We start from the raw sequence: 27779 nt of genomic DNA, 5'->3' as shown, positions 1-27779 counted from the left end.
TGTAAAATACGAACGTTGTTGAACTTCTGAATTTTCACCAGCATTTGCTATTTGTTGTTTGAAATTTTAACTATCGATTTTTTGGGTTTCAATAAAATTTCTTATTTTAGTTTGTTTGTCAATTTTCAAAGTACTTACGACTTTTTATACTTTTTTTGTACCATCAGAATATAGTATACGTACAAATATAGAAATACAGTATAAATACAAATTTCAAAAAATAAATTTGACTCACTAGGTCAAAAAAAAAACTTAAGCTTTTTATTAGCATAAGCTTACTGATTATTCAAAGATACACTGATTTGTATTTTATAGTATTGTATTTTAATTAATATTTTAAGATATAGTTAGTTTTTTTGTATTCATAAAATGTTTGGTTTAACTAAAAACATAATAGAAAAACAACATTGTTACGACTTGTTTGAGCAGCTTTTTCAAAGTTTACTTAACATCTACATTAACACTTAGAATTAAGATTTGGCATTTTATTTTATTGTTATTCTATTTAACAACATTAATAATTTGTTTAAAAGTCTGGCAATGTTTTAATATAAGTCCACTGTAGTAGTACTGGACACGATGTTAAAAGGTTTCTTTGGACATAATAACCGAAAGGTGTCCGTTCACCAGATCCTTGGACCAAATATCTTGAGCGTCTTTTTTTGTATATAGTGATAGTATGCAGAATCTTCGGAACTAGTATCAAAAGAGGAACAGATCCTAAGTCCTATGCAACCTCTTCCATGCACAGTCATTTAAAAACTCAACAAGGCTGAACAAACAGGTGATTATCTATTCTTTCCATCAGAGGAACCGCAACCACAACCCTTTACAAATTTTGAACCGAAGTATTTTTCAACTTTTTCTTCTTTGTTTAAAAAAGAATCAAACACAGCTACACAGGAGAAGGAGCAACATCATTCTATAGATGGAGTAATAAAAGCAAAATTTAAGGGGTTTTGAACTACAGAAAACTTGATGCATAAACTGAAGAGGATAAAGTCTTGAATTAGTCGAAATTTGATAAAACAAAATACCCACATTTTGTCAGCTTTGCAAGGAAATATCTTTCTGCACCATAATCTTCTGTGATTTCTAAAAGATTATTTTCTGACGCTGATAGTTTGTACGAGAAAAAGTGTATTCGATTGCTTCTAAAGTCCGATAAAAATCTTTTATTTCTTTACCACAACTTCAAAAAAACTAGAATAGTTTTTTTGTAGTATAGGAGTGTAGAGACATCGTTTGCAATGAAAGTTTTTTTTTAAACAGTTGGTAAACTTATTTTTTTTGTAGTGTTAAAAGCGTAATTCTAACTTGAGTTTGAAAACTTGTCATTATTGCTAACGGGGTGTTCTACTTATACAATGTTACGGGTCTTGTTTATAACGCAACGTGCGCTTAAACTTGTATAAGAGATGTCCCTAAAATAATGCTTAAGCTATAGTTGACAAATAGACTAATATGACTAAATTACTATTTACTAGAGGTTTAATAAAAAAATTACATATACTAATGTTAAACGTAATTCAAGTCTGTGATAATGAATGTATTTACTACTACTAAATTGAGAAACAAAAAGGTGATAAAAGTACTATACAACATAAAGCCGATAAATCAAGTTATTAATTCTTTTATAAGACTAAAATACAAGAATCAAAGAAGCTGAAAACTAATTGTCGTTTAAACTAATTTCATAAAGTGTTATAAAAGCAAACTAAACGCGATGAACAAGATTGAAACCATTCACAACTAGGTGCAGCGAAAAAGCCGCCATGACTTAAAGCCAGTTTTAAGCGTAACTTTACTTTAAATACAAGATAGTTCTCTCGAAAAGGAGAAAATGCCAATAGCATTACATCATTATAATTGTAATTCCCATTCTTTTTTAGGCCTTTATTATAGTTGATACTATAATTCTATTTATTAAGGCTTCATATTACTTTTAATTGTATTTTATTTTATAATTACAGACACTTGAGAAAGCTAATTTTATAATTTTTTTATGGTAAGAGTAAAAGTGTAACTTTAAGGTTAACGTAAAATATTATAATTTAGTTTGGGATTTGTTTTTTGACTTGAGCATTTATTAAAGTCGATAGTTTATTTGTTTTGAATAACACAAGTAACAATAATACAAGTTAATTGTTAATGTTTCATGCATACACATCAAAGTATTTAAAGTAAAATCTTGTTTATGTTCATTTGTAAGATAAACTCTTCTTACACTAAAATTTGATTTATTTATAAACACATTAAAAATATTCTTCAAACTTTTTTCTAAAATATACAATATTTTTTGAGGTATAAACTCTTAAATATTTTTTTTTTAATTTTAATTGCCATGTAATCATTATTAAAAACTTTCACAACTAAAATAATTTCAATTGAATTAAATTAAAGTTTAGTTTTTCAACATAATATGTTCAGTTATATTTTCAAACTATGGCTTTTTTAAAGGGTACGGACTTCGTGCTACGGAGTACGGACTACAGAGAATTAAAATAAAAATTGAAACTTTCATTTTGAACAAACTCAACATCTTTTTATGTAGCATCTACATCGATTCGTTAATTCAAAAAAACATTTTGTGCTAAATAAGTTAAGACACGATTAAAATAATAATTAATGCAAAAAATTAGAAATATATAATAATCACAAATACTTTTTATTAAATAAAAACTATACTGGTCGAGTCGCCCCTTTTCGACTTTAACTTGTCACTGTCTGTCTTAACATTTTCGTGTGGTAATAATTTTTAAAAACGCAAAATAATGATTTTTAATTTTTATAGTGCTGTAGTTCAATCTATCCGGCATTCAGCCATTAAAAAAAAACTGTGTTCAAAATTTGTTAAATGTTCAAGATTCCGCTGACAAAAATTGATCTTGCAGCTCCAAGTGTTTGAAGGCTGGACGTAATTATTTGATAAATAAACTCAATGAAGCAAATTACTTAATTATGTAAATTTTTCTTTTTTTTCTATTGGGAACAACATCTCCAGCGTTTCATTCTCAGCATTCGCCCCTTCATAAAACAATAATTTTAAAGAAAATGTGTAATGTTAGTATTACGGCATCTGAATACATTACTTTAGTATTACGTATTACTGTTTAAAATTTTTTATAGGAATTTTTTTGTCTTTTAAGTTCGTTATAAATAAATCAGAAAGTTCTATATTGATTAAAATCTAGATAATATTTTTAAAAGTATGTAGTTATTAAATAAAATCATTAATACTTTTAACTAAACCTGATATTTATACTGTATGCAGGGTTGCCACTTGTTTTTTCAAAATTTTTTCCAGGTTTTCAAAAGCACACATTTTTGGGTTTATTTTTAGTTTTAGGTTAATTTCTATATAAGAAACTGTATTAAATAGTATAAAAATATTGAAAAGATACTGTGAAGTTACTTTAATTGTGTTTTTTAATGAAAACATTTTTTAATGATGACAAAAAAATCTTATTTATATGACTGATTTTTTGTTTCAAACCAAAATTTTACTACTTATAATCTTAAAATTATTAAAATTTCCAGGTTTTATGATCAAATTTACAGGCTCTCCATGTTTTTTTCAAAATTTCTCAAGTTCCAGGTTTTTCCAGGTTATTTTTGCCTAAATTGTCGAATTCCAGGTTTTTCAAGGTTTTCCAGGTTTCCAGGTAAAGTAACAACCCTGTGTATGTACTTAATATTAAATAGTTACACATTAAACCATTTTTAAGCCATTTAACTGTGGAAAACAGAATTGCCAGAGTTCAAGAAATAACGACTTTTAAATGCTTTATAAACGTTTTTTTAAACTTTAAATGTAATGCTTGAATGATGGTATGACCACTTGCTAATTACAAACTGAATAAAAATTATGATTAAACGATAAAAAAAACTCCTTTTTTTAATACGAAAGTAAGAACACTGAAACAATAAAAACATATTATAAATAACTTAAACTTTATAATTTCAAATTTGTAGTTGCAACAAATCAATGCAAGTAACCCTTAGTATTAATACCTACTAGCTGTTCTGGATGAATAAAATACAAGTTATTACGCTCAAACTTTGCTACCTTTATTTTAAACTGTTTATGATGATGGATATACCAACCGTACAAAGCTCGGCTCATGTATGATTGGGTTAGACGCTTATATATGAATATATAAGGTTAAATACTCTTTGCTTCAACCGCTAGATTAAAAGAAGGTTAAAGCAAAAATTGGCAGAGCAGTATTTTATGGAGAATAGGTCAGAGTCAGACTCATTGAAAACATTTTTCGCAGTCTCAAATTACAAAATATTTTATAAATTAGTTTTTTGTAGACTATAGTATTTATGAGAAGTATAATAAATGTAAAAAACATACACAAATTAGGCTATAAAGTAGCTGCACAGCTTACCCACAAGTAAAAAAAAAGTTTTTTTATAATACTCTTATATTCCGCAAAAGTTGTTTTTGAGCTAGAATGCCCGTGAGCTGTATTTTTTTTATTCCATGGCTTCTTAAAGTAACTCTGTTTTTAACAAAGCCTTGGTTTTATTCAAAACGTTTACAGTTTGTGCATTTCTGAATGATTATTAAATAAAAAAAGACAAAATAGTTGCTTGTAAATAAAGTTTTTTACATACAAGCAGAAAATGGAAGTTCTCAGAAAAATTGTGGAAACTTACTAGGTTGAATGTGAGGCCAATGAGAGTTTTATTTTGTATATGTATTTCAAATGACCAGTTGGATTACAAACCATATTAAACTAAACTAACACAATTTACTTAAAAAAGTTTATAAAAAAATTATGTATTTATTGCTCATATTGGTATCAATAAATGTCAATTCTTGTTCCTTCTACCAGGGTTGCCATAAAACCTGGTATTCTGAAAAAACCTGGATTTTAACATTCTATGCTAAGAACCAGGATTTTGAGAAATTTTGAGGAACAATCTTGGATTTTGCACAAAAATTACTAAAAATCCGGAAAAACCTGGAATTTTAAACAATTATTACATGCTAGCTTTAAAATTTTGGTTTAATATAAAAATTCTACCACTTAAATAGTTTTTGTGTTTTAATCTATTTTTATATTATTAAAAAACACAGTTAAAATAACTATACAATATCTTTTCAATGTTGTGTTACTACTTCACACAGCTTTTGACCTTAAACTTAAATTTAGAACTAAAATTAGACTCATAAAAGTGTAATTTCATAAACCTGGAAGAAATTCAGAAAATCTGGATGAAATTTCTAAAAACTTGTTCTACTAAAAGAAAAACATTTTTTTTTATGATTAACATCAATTTAATGCTTAAAGTTTTTGTTTTAAAATTAATCTTAACTGGGGTTGCCACCTACTAAGGCCACTCAGTTTGTAGCTTTTTTGGATATATTTGAAAAGCTCAGGCTAGTTTTTTTTAGAATCAAAGATTTAAAGGAATTTTTGTATTAGGAATTACTTGTTTTGCAAACAATTGAATGAAAAAATCCAAAGCTTAAAGATTTTTAGTTTTTGGAATGGACCACAGTTTTTCAATTTTTTTATAAACTCAGGGTGACCTAGATTAGATGTAATTTTGCCAGATTTGGCTACTCAATCTAGTTTTTTTATTTCAAAAAGTGGAAATTCTTTTTAAGGGCATAGGGGGTATATTACTTTTGTCACAATTTGGTTTTAATTTGTTGAGTTTAAACAAAGCTACAAGTTGCTATTTAGAAATTTAAGGTTTCAAAATTATTTTTGAGATGTATTAGGTCAAAGCCAGTGACTACAATAGCTTCCTTATGGAAGGCACAAACTAAGAGGCAAAAAAAAATTCCACTAAAATCTGTCTTCTACGTTTTTTTGAGATAATTACCTAAAACATTTAGGAAGTGTTGCTTGCAATATTTAGAAAGTTCTTTTAAAAGAAAAAAAAATTAAAAAAAAATTATCATTAAAAATTTTTTTTTAGATGTATCAGGTCAAAGTCAGTGACTACAATAGGTTCCTTATGAAAGGCACAAATAAGGGACAAAAAAAAATTCACTAAAATCTGTCTTCTCCTACGCTTTTTAGATAATTACTTAAAACATTTAGGAAGTGTTGCTTGCAATATTTAGAAAATTCTTTTAAAAGAAAAAAAAATTGAATAAAGTTTATTAAAAAAATTATCATTAAATTTTATTTTTTTTTTCTTTACCATATAATTAATATTTTTTAACTTCTTTAAATTTTGTTCCAGAAGAATTTTCTAAATATTGTTAGGTAATAATTTATTATTAATTAATTAATTAAATTTATTAATTATTAATTAAGGTATTTCCATAGTTATCAGAGTGGCATTTTAGTCTAGAATTTTGAGCTAAAATCATTAAAAACTTGGAAATAAACAATTTTTAATTGATACAAAAAAAAAGTTTTAGATTTTATTAAAATAAATATTGTCTTAATTTTAAATGTTATATAACACATTACAGTATGTTTTAGTAGTTAAAATACAATTTTTAATATTAACCTTAATTTCTTAAAAAGATAAAAAGAACTTGTCTATATGTAAACCTGTAAAAAATAAAAAAAAATAAACCAATGGCCACCACTAGAATATTAACTACAGTACTTTGGTAAAATATATATGAGTTTTGCCTAAGCAAATCATACTTTTATAACTAGCCTAAAAAAAGTTTAGGAGGCCCCAAATAAGTTTTATAACCAACCATTAAAAAATTCTTAATGTGTAACTTAAATCATTATCTTAGATATTATATAAATATTAAACAAAGTAGTGTTTTTATATGCAGTTATAGTTATTTTCAATTTATAAAATGATATGACAAAGTTAACTTAAAACATTTCAAACACCTTTTTATTATTGTTTAAAAGTTTTATCAAAATAACCCAAATAAAATTGTTCAACTTTTACTAAAATTAAAATAAAGCAATTTTGTTGATAAAAGCATTGTTCTTTGAAAAAGATATATACCATCAGTTGCAATTGCTTAAATATATTGGGTTTTTTTGGTTTATCAAAAATGTTCAATTAGAAAACAAATTTTTCTCTCTTGCACATACAAATTTAAGAGTTATCCATTTTTAGGCTTACAAAAACAATTTTAATAAGCACTTTTTATTAGATTGTATTAAGAACTAACAAATTGTCATTAAAGAGTAGTAATTCTGTAAAGAATTTTCTATTAATCATTAAATAAGCAATACCATAAGCAGTAAAGGAGCCACAGGGGGCCATGAGGTCATAATTTGGAACTTGTACTTGATATTCTGGAGTTGCTAATGAAGAGTAAAAAAAAAGGTCTTAGGTGTTTTTTATGGTAGTTTTTGAGTAATCTTGGTACAAAGAGGCCATAGCTTTTTTAATTTCTTTAAAGGAGGCCATTTGAAAAAAAAAGTTGTAAAAACTTTGGTCTAAGTGGTAACTGTTAAGAAATAAATCCACAAGATGAATGTTTAGAGTTTAAAATGTTAAAACATATTGTAAAATAATAATATTATATTATAAAACATCACTTTGGTATGAGTTAAATTTAATTCAAATATTTAAATATTATATCATTATAATAAAAAAACATCACATTGGTATGAGTTAAATTTTAGTTCAAATATTTAAATATTATATCATTATAATAAAAAAACATCACATTGGTATGAGTTAAATTTTAGTTCAAATATTTAAATATTGTACCATTATAATAAAAAAAAACATCACATTGGTATGAGTTAAATTTTAGTTCAAATATTTAAATATTGTATCATTATAATAAAATAAAACCTCACATTGGTATTAGTTAGATTTTAGTTCAAATATTTAAATATTATATCATTATAATAAAAAACATCACATTGGTATGAGCTAAATTTTAGTTCAAATATTTAAATATTATATTATTAAAATAAATAACATCACATTGGTTAGAGTTAAGTTTTATTTCAAATATTTAAATATTATTTATTAAACATTAAAAATGTCTTTATGTTAACTCAAATAATTATTTTAGATAATATATAAATATTATACAAATGTCATCAAAATCTCGCAGTAGGTCACCAAGCCCAAGGCGTTCAAGGTCTAGGGGTGGTTATGAGTTAGTTTTGTTTTATACATATTATGAAAATTTATTTTAAAAACAACTTTGTTTATAAAATAACAGATTTAGTAAGTTTATTTTGACCTGTTTTTGTAAAAAGTAAAAAAAGAAGTTTTTCAGTTTAAATTGAACCATCATGATATATTGTCAAGGTTTGTTATTTGGTTTAAGGCAGGGTTTCTCAAAGTGGGGGCAATAACTAGGGCAATGATAAAAGCTTGATGACTTAATAACATTACAGTAACCAAAAAATATTTTTATAAGTAAATATATGTACTTTTTGTCTTTATACTGTATAACTTTTCAACCCTAACCAAATCAAACCCTAAGATTTTTGGTAAAAAACAAACAAACCTAAAAAAGCCCATTAAATAAAATTAAATCGAATAAAGTATAAAAATTGAACTCCCTTAAACAAAGTTTTAGGAAAAAGTTACAGCATTTTTTTTTCATAAAATTTATATCAGCCAAGTTTGCAGCAAGTTTTAAACATTACTGTTTTTACACTTGCACAAAAAAAAAATTGTAGTCATTCAAAGACAGCAATGCTTACAAAAATAACCTTGTAGTTATTCAACACCCAAAAATTTTCCAACACAGCAAGCACTCAAGAAGTCCTGCTGACAGGAAGCACTACGGCAGCAGGGACAGGCAAGGAAGCAGGGGCAGGGACGGAAGCAGGGGTAGGCAGAAGGACGCGATGTCCAGTGACAAGTACAGGAGTATGAGGAGCAATTATAACCACGGTTACCACAACAAGCACTACCACAACAATTACCATAACAACTACAGGAACAGGTTTGATATATGTTATATAGTACTTATTGAAACTACCATATAAAAATTACAATAACATGTTAAAAATGTTTGTCATAGTTTAAATATTCTTGTAAATACAATTTAAACATTCTGTGAAGCTGCTTAAAATTTTCAAATTGAATATTTACATAATTGCATTTTACTTAAATAGTATTTATGTATATCAAACGTTATTGATAAAATTTTCATTTAGTTTTTAACTTATTTTTTTATAAGCTTTAACCTTATGTTATTTTTGTATAAAATATTCAATATGTCAAGTAATTTATATAAGTTATGTCTATCAAATTATATATCTTTCAATATTTTAAATATTAACAAATTTTTCCACAGGTATCAAAGCAACTACAGGGGAAGGGGAAACTACACTCGGCCCTACAACAAGTTTCACCACAACAACTACCATAACAACAGGAACCATCACTATGGTAACAGGTACGACAACAGGGATTACCATGCCAACAAGTACCACCATAGGGACAATTACCATAGTAGGGACAGAAGGAGTAGAAGTAGGAGCAGGTCTAGATCAAGGTTTGTTATTTTTATACTGTTTGATGTAAAAGTTTATTTGAGTAAAATAAATTAGAGTAATAATACAATTTAAAAATTGATTTGAAAATAACATCATTATAAAACACTATAAATATTATTATGGCATCAAATAACTTTCTAAATCTTTTCATAAAAATTGAGAGTCTTTTATTTTAGTGATAATGAAAACTTGATTAAAAAGAAAACTACTCTCTTAAAAATTTTTCTTTTATCAGTTTTAAACTTAATTATTTTCATTTCAGACAAATTGAACTTTGTTTTGTTACAAGCTTATTTAAACAAACAGGTCTCGCTCAAGGGGCAGATCTTATAAGTCATCCAGGTCTTCAAGATCCAGCTCTAGGTCAAGATCCGATTCAAGATCAAAGTCGAGGTCTATCTCAAGACCCAAGATCCCACAACTTGCTCAATACAGGTTTAATTTCAATGTTTATATATTTTTTCATACGAAAATATTTCCTACAGATTATTACAGTTTTTACAAAAATTATTTGCACATACTTTATTGTAAAAAAGTACAGTAATTTATTTGCTAGTTTATTAACTTCCACAGCTTGCTCAGTATATATAAAATATTTAACAAATGAAAATTATTGATAATTACATATTTTAGTTTATTCCAAATAAATTTAACTGTTGTTGTTTTTGTAATAAAATTACCACTTGAAAAAATTATTAGAAGATTAAAAAATTTAAAACTAGCCTAGTACAAGTTTTACTGTTTTTTATTGTATTGCCCTTTATTCATGAAAAGCTAGAGTATTTAAAATTTTATTATTTATACAGGAGCTCAAGAGAAAGTTCACCAAATAATGATGAACGTCAAAAAGAAAGTGAAAAGAATAAAAATACTGGAAAAACTGAAAAAGAAATTGACTTTTTGTTGAATGTTTGTTATTGCAAATATTTGTTCAGTAAACGTTTAAAATAAAATATACAATTCATTTAGTTTAAAATAAATTTTGAAAAAATGAACTATTAATGTACAAAAGTTTAATAAAGTTTTATCCAAGTGATTCAAGTTTGTCAAATAAGTCAATTTAGCAAACTCTATACAAAAATTTTATCCACACTTTATGTTTAAGTATAAAGTTAATAGTTATGAAATTACATCAGTTGAATATATACTCTTTAGATACAATTCTAATTGAATAGTTTGTTGTATCAAATCATACCCTTTTGTCCAATATTTTAAGTTTATTTAAAATTAATTTGACAATTTTTACAGGAAAGCACAGCTCAGGACAATTTCAAGGAAGCGCAAATGCATCAGGAGCAAATTCAGAGTGCTCAGTACAATACAGGTTTCAAAAACGCTTTCCAACTGTCAAGCAAGAACAGCTTGGCTAAAACTCGCGTCAAACTTGATGATAGTGATAGTGAAGAGTTAGTGTAAAAATATTTGAAAACAATAATAAATTAGTTGTTTTATTTGCACTGAACAAAATGGTGGAAAATTTTTATATTTTTATTAATAATGTAAATAAATATCAATTGTTAGGGTACATTATTTCAATTTGAAGTAGTGTTTTATTGATGTATTACCTTTGAAATGACTACCAAATTTTGTGCACAGAAGTATGTAAACGAAAACAGTTTCTTAAAAACTCTCTTGGCTTATCAATTTATGTGTAAAGCTGTAAATTGAAACAATATTTTCTACAGCAACGAACCTGGTGAATTAAAACAGAGCAAACGACCAAGACTTCAATCGAACAGTGAACAACAGCAAAATGCTAAAAAGTTGAAAAAATCTTCAGATAAAGTTGTTGACCCACAAGTTGAAAAACAGGAAGGTTGGTTAAAAAAAATTTACAATGTTTTACTTTTGTGTTTTATAAGAAAAAACCAGAATGAGTCTATTTCTAAAACTTTTTTCTACATTGTCATATAAATAAGAAAAAAGTCGTATGTGACTAAGTTACTTAAATAAAATTTTACAGTTAAAAAATAATGATGATTTTGATTAAGTTTTAAAAATTTAACTTCCCAGTAAAAGTTAACATTAGTGTTGACAATAGGATTTTCATGGTAAGAAGTTTATATGACTTCTTCATAGAATCATATCTTTCATAAACCTGTTTTATCTAAGATTAAAATGTCTAAATTTAAAATTTATAACTTTCAAAAATTATTTTGTTGCTTTATAATTATTTTAGAAATACAGTAACATATATCATAAAATTTAACTTTAAAAGTAAGTTTACAAATTTATAACAAATGTTTACCTGAATAGGTAATCTGTTAGAAAACAAGCTATACAAAAATATTCAGTTATTAAATATGTATAGACAAAAAATATTAAATTCAATTTTCGCTGGATTGTTGTTTGAAAGAATGTTATGTTAGGAAAAGTAAGTTTATGTAGCCAGTTATTATTTGTACTGTTTTCTTATCAAGTACTTAAATTTTCTTATTAAAAGCTTGTTTTATCTTTTTATAACTTTTTAAAGTTAGTCTTGTTTTTACTAACAAAAAAGTCATACCCACATTAACGAAATCGAGTAAGTTGAAAAAAAATCTTCTGGATATAAACTTTTGCCAAAAAATGAATATAAACCAACAACAACTTTCAATTGGATTGAAAACCACAATCAGAAAAAATATCAAGAAAAAAATTTGCATTTGAAAATAACTTTCCCATCATGATTGTGTTTCAACATAAACAGTTCTTGTAAATTCGGAATTCATTATTTTATGTGAGAGTACCAAGAAAGAGTTGTAAGGAAAGAAAAATACATACTTTCGCTGGAAATTGATTGAACTATTTTTGATATTTTAGGTGTAGAAGGTTGATTGTACAATTGAATTTTGATTTATTTTCAATGGGTAATTGTTATAGCTTGCACAGATGTTTTAAAAAGTCTTTCACCTTTAAGATAAACTTTAAAATGACATTTTTGGAACAATTTTAATTATAATTTTTAAAAAACTTATCTAGTTATTCAGTTTTAAATTTCTGTCAAAATTTAAGCTAGTGTTTTATTTTTATTATAAACAACAAATCACAAAGTAAATTAATCAGAAAATAAAAAAAAACAATTGTTGCTCAAAAAGTACCTTGGACCTTCGTTTTAAGTTTTTGTGCAAAAACTAACAACCATCCATTGTAAAACTTACTTATTCTACCAACAATATTCGATATTAATTTTGTATACAATTAACATAGCTTCAAAATCGTCATCTTTGGAGGGGTACAAAATAATTGGACCCGACGGGAAACCGGTTGATCTGAACTTGGTTGTTGGAAAAGATGGAAAAATGATGCAAGCACTTCAGCAAGGAATTGATGGTAACACATTTGCATTGATTTTTTTTGTAGATGAAAAACTTAAAGCGTATTCGGAGGGCTTTTTTAATTTACTTTTTTTAAAACTTTTCTCTCTGTATATTTTTTAAAGACGTTCGTTCAAAGATGAACGTCTTTTTTTTTACCCAAATATTTTTTGTTTTCCTCAAGAGAGTGACATTTTAGTAACAAAATGATTAAAGTTTTACAGTACCCTAAAAAGTCGATGGTGGTAAGAAAACAGTTTATAGTTCATAGTTTAGTAATAATGCTTAATGATAATTTTCTACTTGAAAATTAATTTTTTTTTTTAGCATTTTGAAGTTTCTGTCTAAGCTAAGACACAATTTGTATAGATACTTTAAAGGCTGTTGTACAAGTCTTGAAATTAAGTTTTTTCACAATGTTATATCTACCTATTTATCTTTTTTTTAAAAAGCTGTAAAAACCTAAAAAATAAATAGAAAGAGTTTTCTTTAAATGAATTAAAAAATAGATCTTAGACTTCTAGAATAAATCTACAAAAATATTGTATACAGTTAATTTTCATCTCACAGAAAGTTCTAGTAGAAATAGAGAAATGAGTCAATCCGTTAGCAAGAGAGTGCAAGACAGAATGGACTATGAAAACGAAAATATGTTCCCCGAAAAGAGACATGGTTTGTAATAATTTTTATAATTAAAAAAACGAAAACATGTTTCCCGAAAAGAGACATGGTTTGTAATAATTTTTATAATTTTATTAATTTTTAATTTATAGATAAAAAGTCTTTAGGATATTGATATTAACATTTGATAAAGTAGAGAAGTAATTTCAAAGCGCACTGATATCTAAACCTTTTGTAAAATTGGCAATTATTAGTTTTATGAAAAAAATCTTTAAAAGCAGTTAAATTAAAAAATAAAAGTTAAAAAAAAGCAATTTAGTATTAGTTTCAACAAAGTTTATTTAAAAATAAACCTTGTGGTTTTTAAAGCATAAAAAAATATATTTTTGCATATTCAAGTTAAAAAGTTTAAAGTTATTGTTGTAAATTTTTGTAAAATTAACAGAACAAGTGAAAGACAAGAAACAGACCTCAGCACCAATAACGTTCAACAAAAAAGGTTTGTGTAAGAAAAAAAAAATGCATCTAAAAAACATTATGTACAATTATAAGTGTATGATACTATCAAATTATACATAACTTTGTATAACATTCAATAAAAAAGGTTTGTGTTAGATTAAAAATATTATTTTGCATGTAAAAATACTACGTTCAATCTAAAATGTATTAGATTTCAAATCTATACACAAGTTTGTATATAGTTCAGTATAAGAGGTTTGCATGTAAATCAATAAAACAAGTTTTTTAGGAAAGTTAAATAAAAAAAAGTAACAAGTATGTTGGTAAGTATAAGCTTTTTATCTTGAATTAAATTGTACATATAATCTATTGTAGTATTATTAGTTTGAAGTATTTTAAACTTAAATATTTACTTACATTTATATACTATAATTAGTATTAGCGTTTAAAATACAAAGGTGTATTTGTTAACAATATATGGATATTTATTTTCCTTTAGCTTAAAAAAAAAGAAAAGTTTTTGTAAAACAAAACTTCAGCATAAAATAAATAAAAATAGAACATACTAGATAACGTTTAAATAAAAATAAAATTGTGCACATTTTTTGGTAGCACATTTCTGTTTTAAAAGCCATGCAAACACTAAATGTTTAGTGTTTGTTTTTCTATAAATTATTAATAGACTATTGATGCATCTATAAAACATATGCTATTTATTTTTACTGCTATTATCTTAAACTTTGTTAAATGTGATTATATCACTAGATTTTATTTCTGTTAAATATGCAAAAAAAAGTCTGTTTTATGTAATCAAATAGTTTTTAAACCACGCAAGTACTTATATTCGCTCAAAATGAGTTTAATAACCAATAGTATGTATTGTAGTTTTGTAACTTATTGGTTTAACTAAGTTTTAAATAAAGTTATAAGTATTTATTTGCTTAATGACCTAATGTAATATCTCTAAACATAAACAGACTTTTAACTTAATAAAATAAAGCAATCTTTTAAGAAAACTAAAGTAAGAATGTAGATTCTAGTAAAGTTTCCTATAAAGTTGGATTACCAGAATTTTAATCAAATTAACTTATTAAAAACTCTATCATTTAGATAAATATATATTGATGACTAATTTAAAAAGCTTCTTATATCATATAAAAGCTTATCTTAAACATGCACTATGCAAAGCATACACAGTTTTTGTAAGTATTTTAAAAGGTAAGTTACTTAAAACTATTTAGGTAATATATTACTTACATAATAACATAATACTTTTATTATTTACAGCATATCTCGAAATTTGTTGGAAAATATATTGATTAATTGTATAGTTTTTATTGAAAAAATGAGAAGATATTAACTATTCCAAGGTTAAAATTTTCTTTCCAATATTGAAAAAAAAACAGAATTTATGATTTGGAAGTTTTGTGCAAATTGAAAATTTGTTTTTATGAAGAAACTTCTAAACTTCTTAGTAAAATTAAAATGATTGTTTGTAAGAAACGACTTATATGAAGTCAGTTATATTTCTTCAAAGAAAAATATCAGTTGAAAAATCTTCAAACTAGTTCAATATTGAGAATGATTCTATGTGAAGATATAATTATAAAATTATTCTATATTTATTTTTTTGCACGGATAAAGGTACTTTGTTTTCCAAGTATAAAAATTGTTTAATTACTTATGTTAAATCACTACTGGATAAAAGCTTTTATATTTCAATAAATATAAAGCAACTTCTTTTTTATATTAGATATAAATAAAGGTTTTAGCTGAAACAACTTTTGTATTTTTATAGAGTTCAAATTTTACATGAAGTTATTAATAAAATAATCTGCTTTAGAATACAAATCAGTAAAGAACAATGACTAGTTGCAAAATAAATAAATAAAATTTAAAGGTAACAATAAAAGAAGCCAGAAAACAGAATCGATGGATGTTGACAACAATGGTAAGATTTAAATTAAATAAAAATAAATTTAATTTATATTTATCTTTGATATTTTGATTAAGTATTTTTATATTGTTAAAGTATTTCCTGTTTAAAGCAGCTTTCAGTTTACGTGTGAACTTTATCAACTAAAATTTCTCTTTAAATTTTTTTTCAAGTTTTATTTTCTTTCGCTACGTTTTTGTTTATTTCATGACGTATAAGTTGTATTTGTAAAGATATTAAAATTTTTAAAGTATGTTTTATTGATAATGCCTCAAAATGTATAAGCAATATTTAAATTTTTCGAAATAGTTTTTAAAAACAAATTTTTAGTTGTAAATTAATATTTTATCCAGAAAATATAGTAGAAGAAGAGGAAGTATATGAAGTTGAAAATGTTTACGAAAATATTCCGTCTTCGAAGAACAAAAACAAAACGAAAAAGAAGCAATTCGATAGGTTGAAAATAAAACTACAGCTCTTTTTGTAATAAAACGCTGAATTGAAATTTACAAGCTATAAGCATCATATTTTGTCATAATTTTGTATTTAAAGAAAATTTTGTTAGTTTATAAACTTTTGTTTTTTATGAAAAATATACCAAGTTCAGTTGGGTAAAAAAAAATTTATTGGTCAAATTTCGATAATACTAAAAGGTTTAAATATATTATAGTACAATAGATGTACAAATGACATGTTGATATATTTTAATAAGTTTTTAGTTCTTTCTCTTTTTTTTTACTTGATTAAAGTTTAGACATTAAGTTTGTATAAAAAATAAAGTTTTAATCTTGAGTTTTTACTTTAAATGTACAGTTTAACGTATTCTTAAATTATCTTCCAACACAGTTCTTATTACAGAGCCAAGGTGAACGAAGCAGTTGAAAAAGTTTTAAAGCAACAAAGTCCTGTGAAAAGTGAAAGTTCCAGCGAAGATAGCAGCAGTTCATCTAGTGATAGTGAAACTGATGTGTAAGTTTATTCAATATAATGTTTATAGTATTTGGATAATTAACATTAAACAGTTGGTATGTGATCTTATCTAATAAAACGTCGAATTTGTTTATTCTTCAAGAGAAGATAGTAGTAGTTCTCAAAAGCGGTAGTGGAAATGATGTGATTTTTTAAATTTTACATACCTAATACTTAAAATAGCCTAAAATAGTTTTCTGTTTGAACACTAACAATTTTATTATTTTTCAGTCAAAAGAACAGAAATGAGCTGAGCGATGATGGAAGCTCGAAGAGAAAAAAGAAAAAGAAGAATAAGAAGAACAAAAACAAGAAAAGTAAAAAGATCAAGAAAAAGAAAAAGGTTTGACCTTGTTATTATCTTTTTATGATTTCTTTTTTTAGTTGCAATCTTTTTATTTTAACTATGTATAAAACAAGTTATGACCTACTGCATATAGCTAGAACTTTATATAACATGACATTTTAACAATAATAGTATCATTATTTTGCATTTTTGTAGATACCAAATTTCTTATCTCATTAGCTCTCTACTACAGTCATAAAATGTTAAAATACATTAATATAATAGAGTCTAATGTTTAGATATACTAATAAAGTATACTTTTCATTTACAACATATTCATATTTTTTAATAATTTCCTCCACAGCAAAAGAAATGACTATCACTCAATTACTAAACTTTATTTAAAGTTAAAGTCTTTTTATTTAAACATAATCATATTTTTTTATAATTTTCCCACAGCAGAAGAAGCAGCATATGAGCGAAGACGAAGTTATGGAAGTTGAACTACAAAATAAAAATGAAGAAAAAGCAAGAGCATCTGATGATTTTAGTGACTATGAGGATTATAAGAAATATAGGAGCAATAAACCGAAGGATGATGTTAATGATACATTGAACAGGTTTGAAAATAATTAAAATAATTCAGAAATAGTTGATAGAAAGGTAAAAATTTAATAAGCTTAGTATAAAAAAATAAAGTTATAATCAATTTCCGGCTAAGTTAATGCAATTAATTTTATTTGAATTTGATTAAAAAAATAAAGTAACAGCTATTTCTGCGTTTAATTATTAATAATTTTCGTAAGCTCTAACAAGAACAAAAAATCTACATGTATGTACTTGAATACTTATAAGAAAATCACCAGTATATATATATTAAACAATGTAACTTCCAATCCAGAAGTAAATGATAAAGTAGTCTACAGCTTAATTAAATAATCACACAGTTATGATTAAACTGTCAATTCACAGGAAACTTCCAAACTTTCAAATTGATAATCTCTTATCATATTTGCACAGGAAACTTCCGGAAAAGATGAAGAAATCGCAATTGCGCCAGTTCATCAAGCGTCGAACGGAGGAGGGTCAGATCAATTTGTTCAACCACATAAGCGTTGTTATTAGGGAGGTGAAGAATAAGGAGAAGGCGACAGTTGAAGATAAATTTATATCTCTGTTTGGGGGTGATAGTGGTTTGTTGATTATTAATATTTACTTTGTTTCTATATTAAATGATGTTTATTTTACTTTAATTTATTTAAACTTACTTCATTTGGAAGATAAATTTATATCTTTGTTTGGGGGTGATAGTGGTTTGTTGATATTTGTTTATATTTTTTATTAAATTAAGTTTGAAGGTGGTATATATTGTTTAATTTTTTTTAGAAGATAAATTTATCAGTCTGTTTGGGGGTAATAGTGGTAAGTATATAATAATATTTATTTCGTTTTTGTATTTAATAGTTATTTACTTTGTTTATAAGATAAATTTATATTGTTGTTTGGGGGTGACAGTCTTAGTAATTAGATATTGTAGTTAATTATATTTCTCCATTGAAATTTTATTTCTGTAGATATTTCCTTTAAGCAAAAAAGATATACACTTCAGTTTTTTTTGTTTGAATTTAAATAAATAAGTATATGTTTGGGTAGTATTAATAATTTATGTTATAGTTTATTATACCTTAAAATCGTTCTAACAATCTATTTAATTTAAATTTATTTAGTTAGTTAGTGTTAATTCACTTTTCTCAAAGCTACTTAAGCAGTAATTACATCATATCCTTCTATTGTTCAGTATTTTATTGTTAACTAATGTTGTTTTTAAGCTATACAAAAGTTTAACTGTATTTAAATAATGAAGCTAACAATTGAAAGAATGTATATGTTTATAAAATAATTAAAAGTTGTAACAATATAAATTTGTTTAGTTTGTAGCACAGTTGTGTTTAATTTAGACTAATCAAATTTTGTTATAGTAACACCAACGTGTATTAAAAATGTTACAAATTGCTGATATTAGATATTTAGCATCTCCTTTAATCAAAAAGTTTAAAAACAAACACAATAAAAAATAAAATTCTTCCGTAACTAGATATATAATTTTGAACGAAGCCATTAAAAACATTGAAATATGCTTTTGTTAAGCTTTTTCCTTGTCAATTAGATGTATATTGAAATACCAATTTTTGCCATTCCTAACATATAGATAAAACAATAATCTATTGACGTTTATATTATAGAAAGCAAACTGTTATAACTTTTAAAGTTTGTTTTCATATGCATCGAACATTTGAAAATTAACTGTTTTATAAGAAGGAAACTTAATATAATATAAAATAGATATTTATAATTTCAGATTCGGAATCAGATGAAAATGTAGAGGAAAATAATTCAAACAATTTGATGAGTGAGCAAATTAATGCTGAAGAATTGAACCAAGATAATCTGAAACAATACAAAATAAATCTCAAAAGTAAGTTTAATTATCTAATTACATAAAATTAGTTTTAAATGAAAGTTAAATTAAATCAGGATAATCTCAACAATATAAAACTAATTAGATTAGTTTGTTTTTTAACATTTTTTTGTTATTCTATCCTTTTGTTAATCAAAAATTCAACTATGATTAAATATTTGTCTTTTTTAAACAATACCATTTTCCTTTTTTAACTTAAGACATAAAAACATACATTTTTTGTATTTAAGTAAGTTGTTTAAAAATATAATTGTCATTATAATCAAAAGCAAGTTAACAAAAAAGTCAGCTTACAGTAAAATTGCAGTATAAATAAAAACAATATTAAATAATTGACTTTTACATAACTATTTAAAACAAACAAATGTATTATTATTTTTCACAGCACCAAGAAACGTATAAAAAATATAATAATTAATAAACAATAAATAAACAAATTTAATTATTCACAGCACCAAGAAATGTATCACATAGAACTGAAGTAACTTTGGATGACAGAATCGAAAATATTTTGAATATTGTGAAACAACAAAAACTTACAATTCAAGTTGAACAAAAAGTAAGTTGAATATTTTCATTAAAATATAATTGATAGATGTTGAAGTTTGACCACAATAATTTGATACAAAAATAATAAAAATATTTTCTAATGGATATCCCATTTGGAAAATTTTCTTATTTTAAAGTGTACTTAACTAAACTAAAAAGCAGCAATTATTGAAGTAAATCATTTAAAAAGCCAAAATATATAAAATTTCTAAACATTTTCAAACGTTTAATTAATATTTAATACAAAAAATCAATTTTGTGTGCATTTGAAAATTAAAAAATCTAACACAGGTAAAGTAGCTTAACATGGTTTGTTTAAACTAGAGTTGTTCAAAGATACCTATTTATCAAAAACAAATTTTGACAGGTATCGGTAGATTTCGGTGGGTTGGTCAAAACGCCATCTAGCGTTCAGAATAAAAAGAGAAAAATTGTCAAGAAACCTGAAGAAGAAAATAAAGTTGAAGTTGAACAGCCTCCTTTGAAAATTGCCAAGGTAGTAATAAAAAATTCTTATAGTAAATTACATGTGATTTATATTGAAAAATTTAGATGGTAAATAGCCCGTTTCAACATATTAATCTCTTATAAAGCAGTAAAGGGACACTAGATATTTTTTATGTTTAAATGTACGCTTATACCAACTACATTTGGTTATAAACTAATGACATCGGTTAAGTACTGCAGTGCAGTACTATATAACTTGATTCATTTGAAAAGAAGGCTAGATAGATAATCATGTCTTTATTAATACATAGTTTTTAAGAGCACGTTTTTGTGGTCAAATTTAAATTTGTTTTCAAAATCATTATCACCACAGACTCCTTAAATTTAGCGTTTTTGAAGACTTATATCTGTTTGAACTTGATTTTTCAAATGTAGACGGCCTAAGTGCAAAAATTCATGTAATTTTTAGAAGCAAAGCTGATAAAAACGCAAAGTATGATTTTGTTAGTTTGTGTTTATTTTTTACTCAACTTTCCATGATACATTCAGGAGGAAAAAGAGAAGAAAAAGAAGAAGAAGAGTAAAAAGGAGGAAGTTTCGTCAGGAGAGGAAATTGAACAACCGGAGAAGAAACAGAAAAGTAAAAAGAAAAAGAAGGAGAAGAAAAGAAGATCTCCGAGCAGCAGTTCATCTAGTGAAGATGAAGGTAAAATATATTTAATTTATAAAAAGTAATGCTGTAATACAAATTTTGCCGTCATCGTCTAGTAGTACACAGGTTAAAATGATAAGTTAAATAACACTTGAAATTAATTAAAAGAAATAAAAATCCCCAGTAATAATTATGAGTCCGAGCAGTAGCAGCAGTTCTGAGGATGCAGCAGTTTAAAAATGTAATAAAAATATTTACTTAAGGTTAGATTTAATTAAAGTATGGTTGTCGTCAAGCAGCAGTAGTTCTGAGGTTGGTAAAAAAAAATTAATCTAGTTTTAAAATACAAATTAAAATTCAAGAAATAGTATAGTTGCTTTTTGTTTGTTTTTATACGTAGTAAGTGAAAATCTTAAAAAGAAGAAAATAGAAAAGACGAAAATATTAAGCTCTTTAGGAGGTTTATAAAATATTTAATAATAATGATAATAATAAAAAAAAAAGAAAATGGTTGTATTTCAAGTTTTGTGGGTAAAAGTTGCATAAAGTATTCATTAAATAAAAAATTACTTGAATATTTGATTAAATAATTATATGTAACAAAAGAAAATAACCATCTCCAATCAGTAGTTCTATAATTTTAAATATATAATTAAAAACAAAAAAATATAAGTAACATAATAAAACTAGTTATTTTAAATCAAAGGTTAGTAAGTGTTATAACAACTACTGGAATTTTGTAAATATATTTTTGTTAAACTTAACTTATGAAATATTAATCTTCTTTGTTGCAGCGACATTTACAATTCAGATATAAAGTGTTAAGCTGGCTGTAAATTTCTATAAGTAATGTGTGTTTAAAATGTATTCATGCATGTGTTATGATAATATTTATTTATGTAAAATAATATTTATTTATAGGAGAAGTGAGACATTCCAGATCAAGAAAAAAATCAAGAAGTCCTGGCCTTCCGAAAGCATATAACATGGCTGAAAAGTTTGTAAAAAAATAGCTTCACGTGATTTATATTAAGATAATTCATCTTCATAAGTTTATACTATGGCAGAAAGGTTTGTAAAAAATAAAAAAATAGTTAGAATGAGTACAGTTCATCAGTATAAATATATATTTAAAGTTTAATAAATCCTAGCTTTTTTTTTTATATAATTTAATTGTAATATAAATTTTTGTTGTTGAACAGGAATGATGATAACAATGAAGGATATGATAAAAAGGTTTGCTTGAGATATTTGTTTTAAATAAATAGTTTACATGAGTAAAATTGTTTAAAATTTAATATTTGACATTATAAAATTTAATTATGTTAGTTTGAAAAAAAATATTTTTCATTACTAAAAAGTGTTTTATTAAAAAAACATCAGTTCAAATAGTTTTAAAATAATATTGAAAAATTCACAGTAGCTATTTTTTACTTTTACTTGTATTTTGCTTAATAAAATAATATTGAAAGCACTTATATTAAATTATTAATAATAGTTTTAACTTTTTTTGTAAGTAAATAAATAAATTTTTATTTTAAACAGAATTATGACAACTACAGGAGAGATGCTAGTTATTCCAGATCAAGGTAAAATAAATTTGATTGTTAAGTTATTTTGTTTAATATTTAAAAAATTGATACTATTAACTTTAGTTCTATGTACTTAAAAGGTTTGTTAAGTATTTTTTTAAATAAAATACATAAAATATATATTTGCTACCAATGTGTCAACACAAAAATCATTGCCAAGTAATATAAAAATTAAAATAATTATATTGAATAAGGTACTGTATTTTTAACAGTAAATAATAATAGTGTTTAAATAATACTCATTTCAAAAATACACATAACTCAAATTTTCATAACAAAAGTTAGTTGAGTGTTAGTTATGTGTATCTTTGAAATAAATTATTGAATTGTTAAAAATAAAATCAATCAAGTTTACTTCATAATTTTTTAAATTTGTTTTCAAATTGAAAAGTTAATTAATTATTTTTATTTTATTTACAGCAGCTCTCAAATACAAGTGCTTTCACTTTTGATTTTATTGTTTAAAAAGCTCATGGCAGTTTCTTTGTATTGCCTTGTTTAATAACCACTTTGAAATAGCTTTCTCTTCAATATTAGATTTTGTAATGCAGTAAAATGGTTTAAACTGTTATGTAAATAAAGCGTTAAATATTAATAAACTTATTTAAGTTAAACAAAAAGTACACTCAGTTGAAAATTAAGTAAATTAAAATCTCAAAAATTTTTACTGTATTTAATTTTCAACAATTTTACAATATTCACGTACTAGATTCTAATTAAGCAGAATCTAATTAGCAATTATTTTAATTTGGACTTAATGCACACTTCATAAAAAAATATAGATAGCTTGTTTTATTTTATTTAAAATATAAATTTAAAACAGGTCTCGCAGCAGGTCACGTGACAATGACAGACGCCACGACGTAGATCATCACGGTTACCATGGTAACAACAGAAATTATCATAACAACAGGTACCATAACAACAACAACTACAATAACAGGGGCAGATTCAACAATTACAGAGGTATGATTACTTGTTTGTAAAAAACTATACTTTTTTTTATTTTTAAAGTTAATTACAGAGGTTTGAATCGATAACTTCAGTTCAATCAAAAAATAAACCAAATTACTATCTTTAAAAATTCAACAACATTTTAAAACACTTAACTTTATTATCTACATAAAATACTAAATATGACAGTAGATAATTTATCTGTTTTTTTTGTTTGTTACTTGTTAGGTAAAACAAAAAATAAACCAGGTAATTATCGTGGGAGGTACAACAACAATTATCACAACAACAGAGGTTACCATGGTAACAATAACAGGGGTTACCATAACAACAAGCACAATAACTACCATGGCAACAATTATCACCATCAGTCAAGGTAAAGCTAGATATAGTATTTTATGTGAATAAAGCATTTATTAATAACATTATTAGGTAGTCTAAATTGTAAAAGTAATTTTTAAAATGAATTTGAGCAGTAATTTAAAAAAATATTTTAAAATTTTCTAAATTATAAAAGTAATTTTACAAAACAAATTAAAGACTAAGTTTATTAAAAAAATTGTTTTATAACATTTATTAATCTTCTAATTTTTCTATTAATGTCGTTTTGTACTTGTTATAAACAGTTGAACTATGTTTTTATTAATATTTTTACTATAAACTTTTTATTAAGTTGGTTAAACGTATATTTTACTGTAAATGAAGCATGTAAGTTTTAAAAGTTTAAACAACTTAAAAAATTGTTCTTAAATGGAAATTCAATGCATATTATTTTAAATTATGTCAACGTATTAAAGAAATTTGTTCGATATTTATTGTTTGTTTTGTAACGAATTGTTTAACTGTATATAAACAGGAGTTACATTGAAAACAGAAACTACATTAAGAACGACTACAAAACCAATGATAGATACTATGAAAGGTAATGATTATTTAGTTTTTTCTTTTATTATTAATAAAAACAAATGATAAATACTACTAAAGGTAATATTTATTTTTGTAAAAAAATTTATATAACTAAAATCTACAATACAAGATGTAATAAAATATTGTTATTTTTTTAATTAGTTATTTTGTTTAGTTGAAGAAATAGTTGAAGAAATAGTTGAAGTTATATATATTAAATAAATTAGTATTAATTTTATTATTTAATTTTTTGTTTTTAATTGCAAATCATAAAATATCATAAAAATTATAAACAAGGTCTAATAGACACTATAGTCTCTTATAAACTAAGGTCTTATATTTAACAATGATATAAAAACTCACATATTCATCTAATATCTTGTCTTTGTTTTCTAATACCAACACATTCTTCTATAAAAACCCATTCTATATCATCTTAAAATAGAGATACATTAGCCTCCAAGTATCACCAAATAATTAATTACATCTTATGATGGTCATACCCAGACGAAAGATTATTAACAATGGTCCTTTTTCTTTGTAAAATATCTTAAAAGCAAGATTTCTCTATCTAACCTGAACTACAGCAAAAAGATCAAGCTGCCTATAACTTAATAAATATATACACTACAAACAAAAATCATATATACTAATTTGTTATCTACACAGATAAAATCTAGACTTTAATATATAAACTCCAAAAATGGAGTTGTCACTTGTTTATTTAACCATCACTAATCATAAATCATGCTAAAACAAACAAGTATCCGTATGATCTATAAAGCATCAAGCAAAGCCTACTTAATTGATTTTAAAAATTGTTGTTCTCAACAGACGCGAGAGGTCACGTGACAGGTCGATCACCCAATCACCGCTGAGAACGCAGAGAAACGAGAGAAGCAATTCGAGAGAAGAGAGGAGCAAATCGAGAGACAGGAGAGAGGTGTTCATCACCAAGGATACCGAAAACAGCAATGATAACACATTGGTTGTCAGCAAAGTTGTTAGTTTTTATTTAATTTGCTTTATTTATTTATTTTCACATCTATTTACTTTAATACTTATTACTAGAAACTTAACTAATTAAATAGTTAATTATTATTTACTTATTATAATAGCAATGACAACACACTGGTCGTCAGCAAAGTTGTGAGTTATTTCTAAAATTTCTTTTTTGATTCTCTTATTATTTTAGAAATATTTTTGCATTTTATTAAAAAGATTAAGACACCTCAATAGTATTAGTAAAACGGTAAGTTTAAAAAAAAAAGCAATTTTTTACTTACTAAATAAACAAAAACATTAAGAATTGAATGATAAACTTAGTTAATAGTAAAATTGAAATTAGTTTTGTGTTTAATAGTTTATATTATATTTAACAGCCATAAAAATATATATATATATATATATATATATATATATATAAAGATATAAATCTGTACACTTTAAGTTGCTGGTATTTTAATGAATCTATCATAAATTTATATTTAATAATCTAAGCCTACACAACAGCTATAAGCAACAGTTTATAGGTGTTTTATTTTTCTATAAAAAATAATCAGTTGTGTAAGGTTTTTATTGACAAAGTTAAAAGCTCAAGGTAAAATTTAGTTTGTGTTTAATTTCACGTTTTTATGACATGAAAAATAATCGTGTTTAAAAGTCAAAATTACCATTTTTTATTTGATTGTAGAATGTAGTATACTCATTAATTAAAATTGATGGCAAAGCTACTAACATTACAAAAGTCTTAAGTTTTTTTAACAAATTTTACTTTTGTAAAACTTAAAAAAAAACACAGTTCTATCTGTTTAAACAACCAATCTTATAAACAATGATTCATCGTATGTTATTGTTTAAATTTGTGTCAAAATTATATCAAGCAGATTTTGCCATTGTTTATAGAAAAAATTTAATACTTAAATTTTATAAATTTTAATATTTTGTTCAATTTTCAGGTATCTACAGTGAAAATGACTTCACCAGAATCTGACATCAAAGGTAACAAAATTTCTGATTTATAGAAAACAATGTTTCTATTTCAAAATTAATACTTATTGATTTAATATTTTACTTTTACTTTTAGTAACCTGTTTATTATGCTTGAAAAAAAGATTAAACATCTTAAAACCCAAACCTTAGTAAATTTTCAACAACATTTTTTAAGTGTTTATCCATTTACGTTCTAATATTTAAAAAAGTTTGATCTCATTAATAAACTACTTATATATTAGACATAAATTACCTAAATTAAGTATAACTGTTTATCCAAAATTTACATAAAATATTATTAAAGTTTACTTCAAATTATGAAATATTAAAGCTTTGTCAAAATGAAAATCTTAATTATTAAATATGTAAATCCTAAAGTAGGCAGTTAACTTAAAAAAACAAAAAAGCGAAGTTGAAACTTTAGTACGTTTTATACATATATATTTATTTTTCTATGTTGTCTATAGACACATTTGATTTTTAGACACAAAATCCCCGAAACAAAAACAACTGAGCCCCGAGGAGGAAGCAGCGAATCAGGAGAAACTGAAGAAAATGGAGCAAAAATGGGGTCATGATTTGTACGAGGAACAAGTGGTTACCCAGGAAAATTAGTCCCTGATATTATCAGTTGTATAATAGGGGATTTTTCTTAATGTAGAAATTTGATATTTTCTGATTTTAATTATGTTCACTTTTAGTTAAATTTAAATGCAGCAAAATAAGTTTATGGAATTTCATAATTTTATAAGATAATTTTGTTTTTGTTGTGTAGTTAATGCGGGGAAATCGGCTGTCTCTTTTGATGCTTTAAAGTTTAAATAATTCTAACAAGAATTAGTTGAATATACTAAAAATGTTTTGGATGTTCTTACTATTTAACGAGGAAAATTTTCAATGGAATTATTCTTTAAATAAGCTGAATTTTCTTTACATGAATAAAAGTGTTTTATGAGTTCGTTTATATCTAAATAAATGTAAAATGTAAACTAAAATGAATTTTTAATCTTCTTTTCATGCAATTAATTTACAAACTTTATTGCTAAAAAATAAAAATCTTATAATAGTTTAACAAAAAAGTCTAAAAACAAGTTTACTTTCTTGTACTAGAAAAAGTTTCTAATGACTCAATAAGAGTTAAAAGCTTACTATAACTAAATTCGTAACTTTGCAAGAATATAGGATTGATACTTTTAAACTAAAAAATAAGTTACAG

General features: G+C 24.6%; 1 protein-coding gene across 3 annotated transcripts; it reads left to right on the top strand.

Moving 5' to 3' along the window:
• Positions 1 to 7985: 7985 nt before the first annotated feature.
• LOC145849282 (uncharacterized) lies at positions 7986 to 27518 on the top strand. 3 transcript variants are annotated; one of them, XM_082954441.1, is made up of 29 exons: positions 7986 to 8068; positions 8672 to 8869; positions 9224 to 9424; positions 9732 to 9860; positions 10232 to 10334; positions 10674 to 10831; positions 11111 to 11241; positions 12615 to 12737; positions 13292 to 13393; positions 13788 to 13841; positions 15702 to 15752; positions 16091 to 16193; positions 16596 to 16706; positions 16938 to 17049; positions 17455 to 17612; positions 18013 to 18185; positions 19352 to 19468; positions 19924 to 20030; positions 20388 to 20516; positions 21017 to 21173; positions 22041 to 22116; positions 22322 to 22355; positions 22665 to 22708; positions 23535 to 23677; positions 23915 to 24041; positions 24522 to 24587; positions 25406 to 25574; positions 26530 to 26572; positions 27048 to 27518. In XM_082954441.1, the coding sequence occupies exons 1-29, from the start codon at positions 8004 to 8006 to the stop codon at positions 27176 to 27178; spliced, it is 3315 nt and encodes a 1104-aa protein (XP_082810567.1). In that variant the 5' UTR covers positions 7986 to 8003; the 3' UTR covers positions 27179 to 27518. The 3 variants fall into 3 exon arrangements, with proteins under 3 accessions (XP_082810567.1, XP_082810568.1, XP_082810566.1); XM_082954442.1 differs by having other exon boundaries at positions 17452 to 17612; positions 24540 to 24587; XM_082954440.1 differs by having other exon boundaries at positions 17452 to 17612.
• The last annotated feature ends 261 nt before the right edge of the window (positions 27519 to 27779 follow it).

Source organism: Thalia democratica, chromosome 1, assembly GCF_965202585.1.
Source record: "Thalia democratica chromosome 1, ktThaDemo2.hap1.1, whole genome shotgun sequence".
NCBI lineage: Eukaryota > Metazoa > Chordata > Thaliacea > Salpida > Salpidae > Thalia > Thalia democratica.
This window is presented reverse-complemented; position numbering and strand designations above follow the sequence as displayed.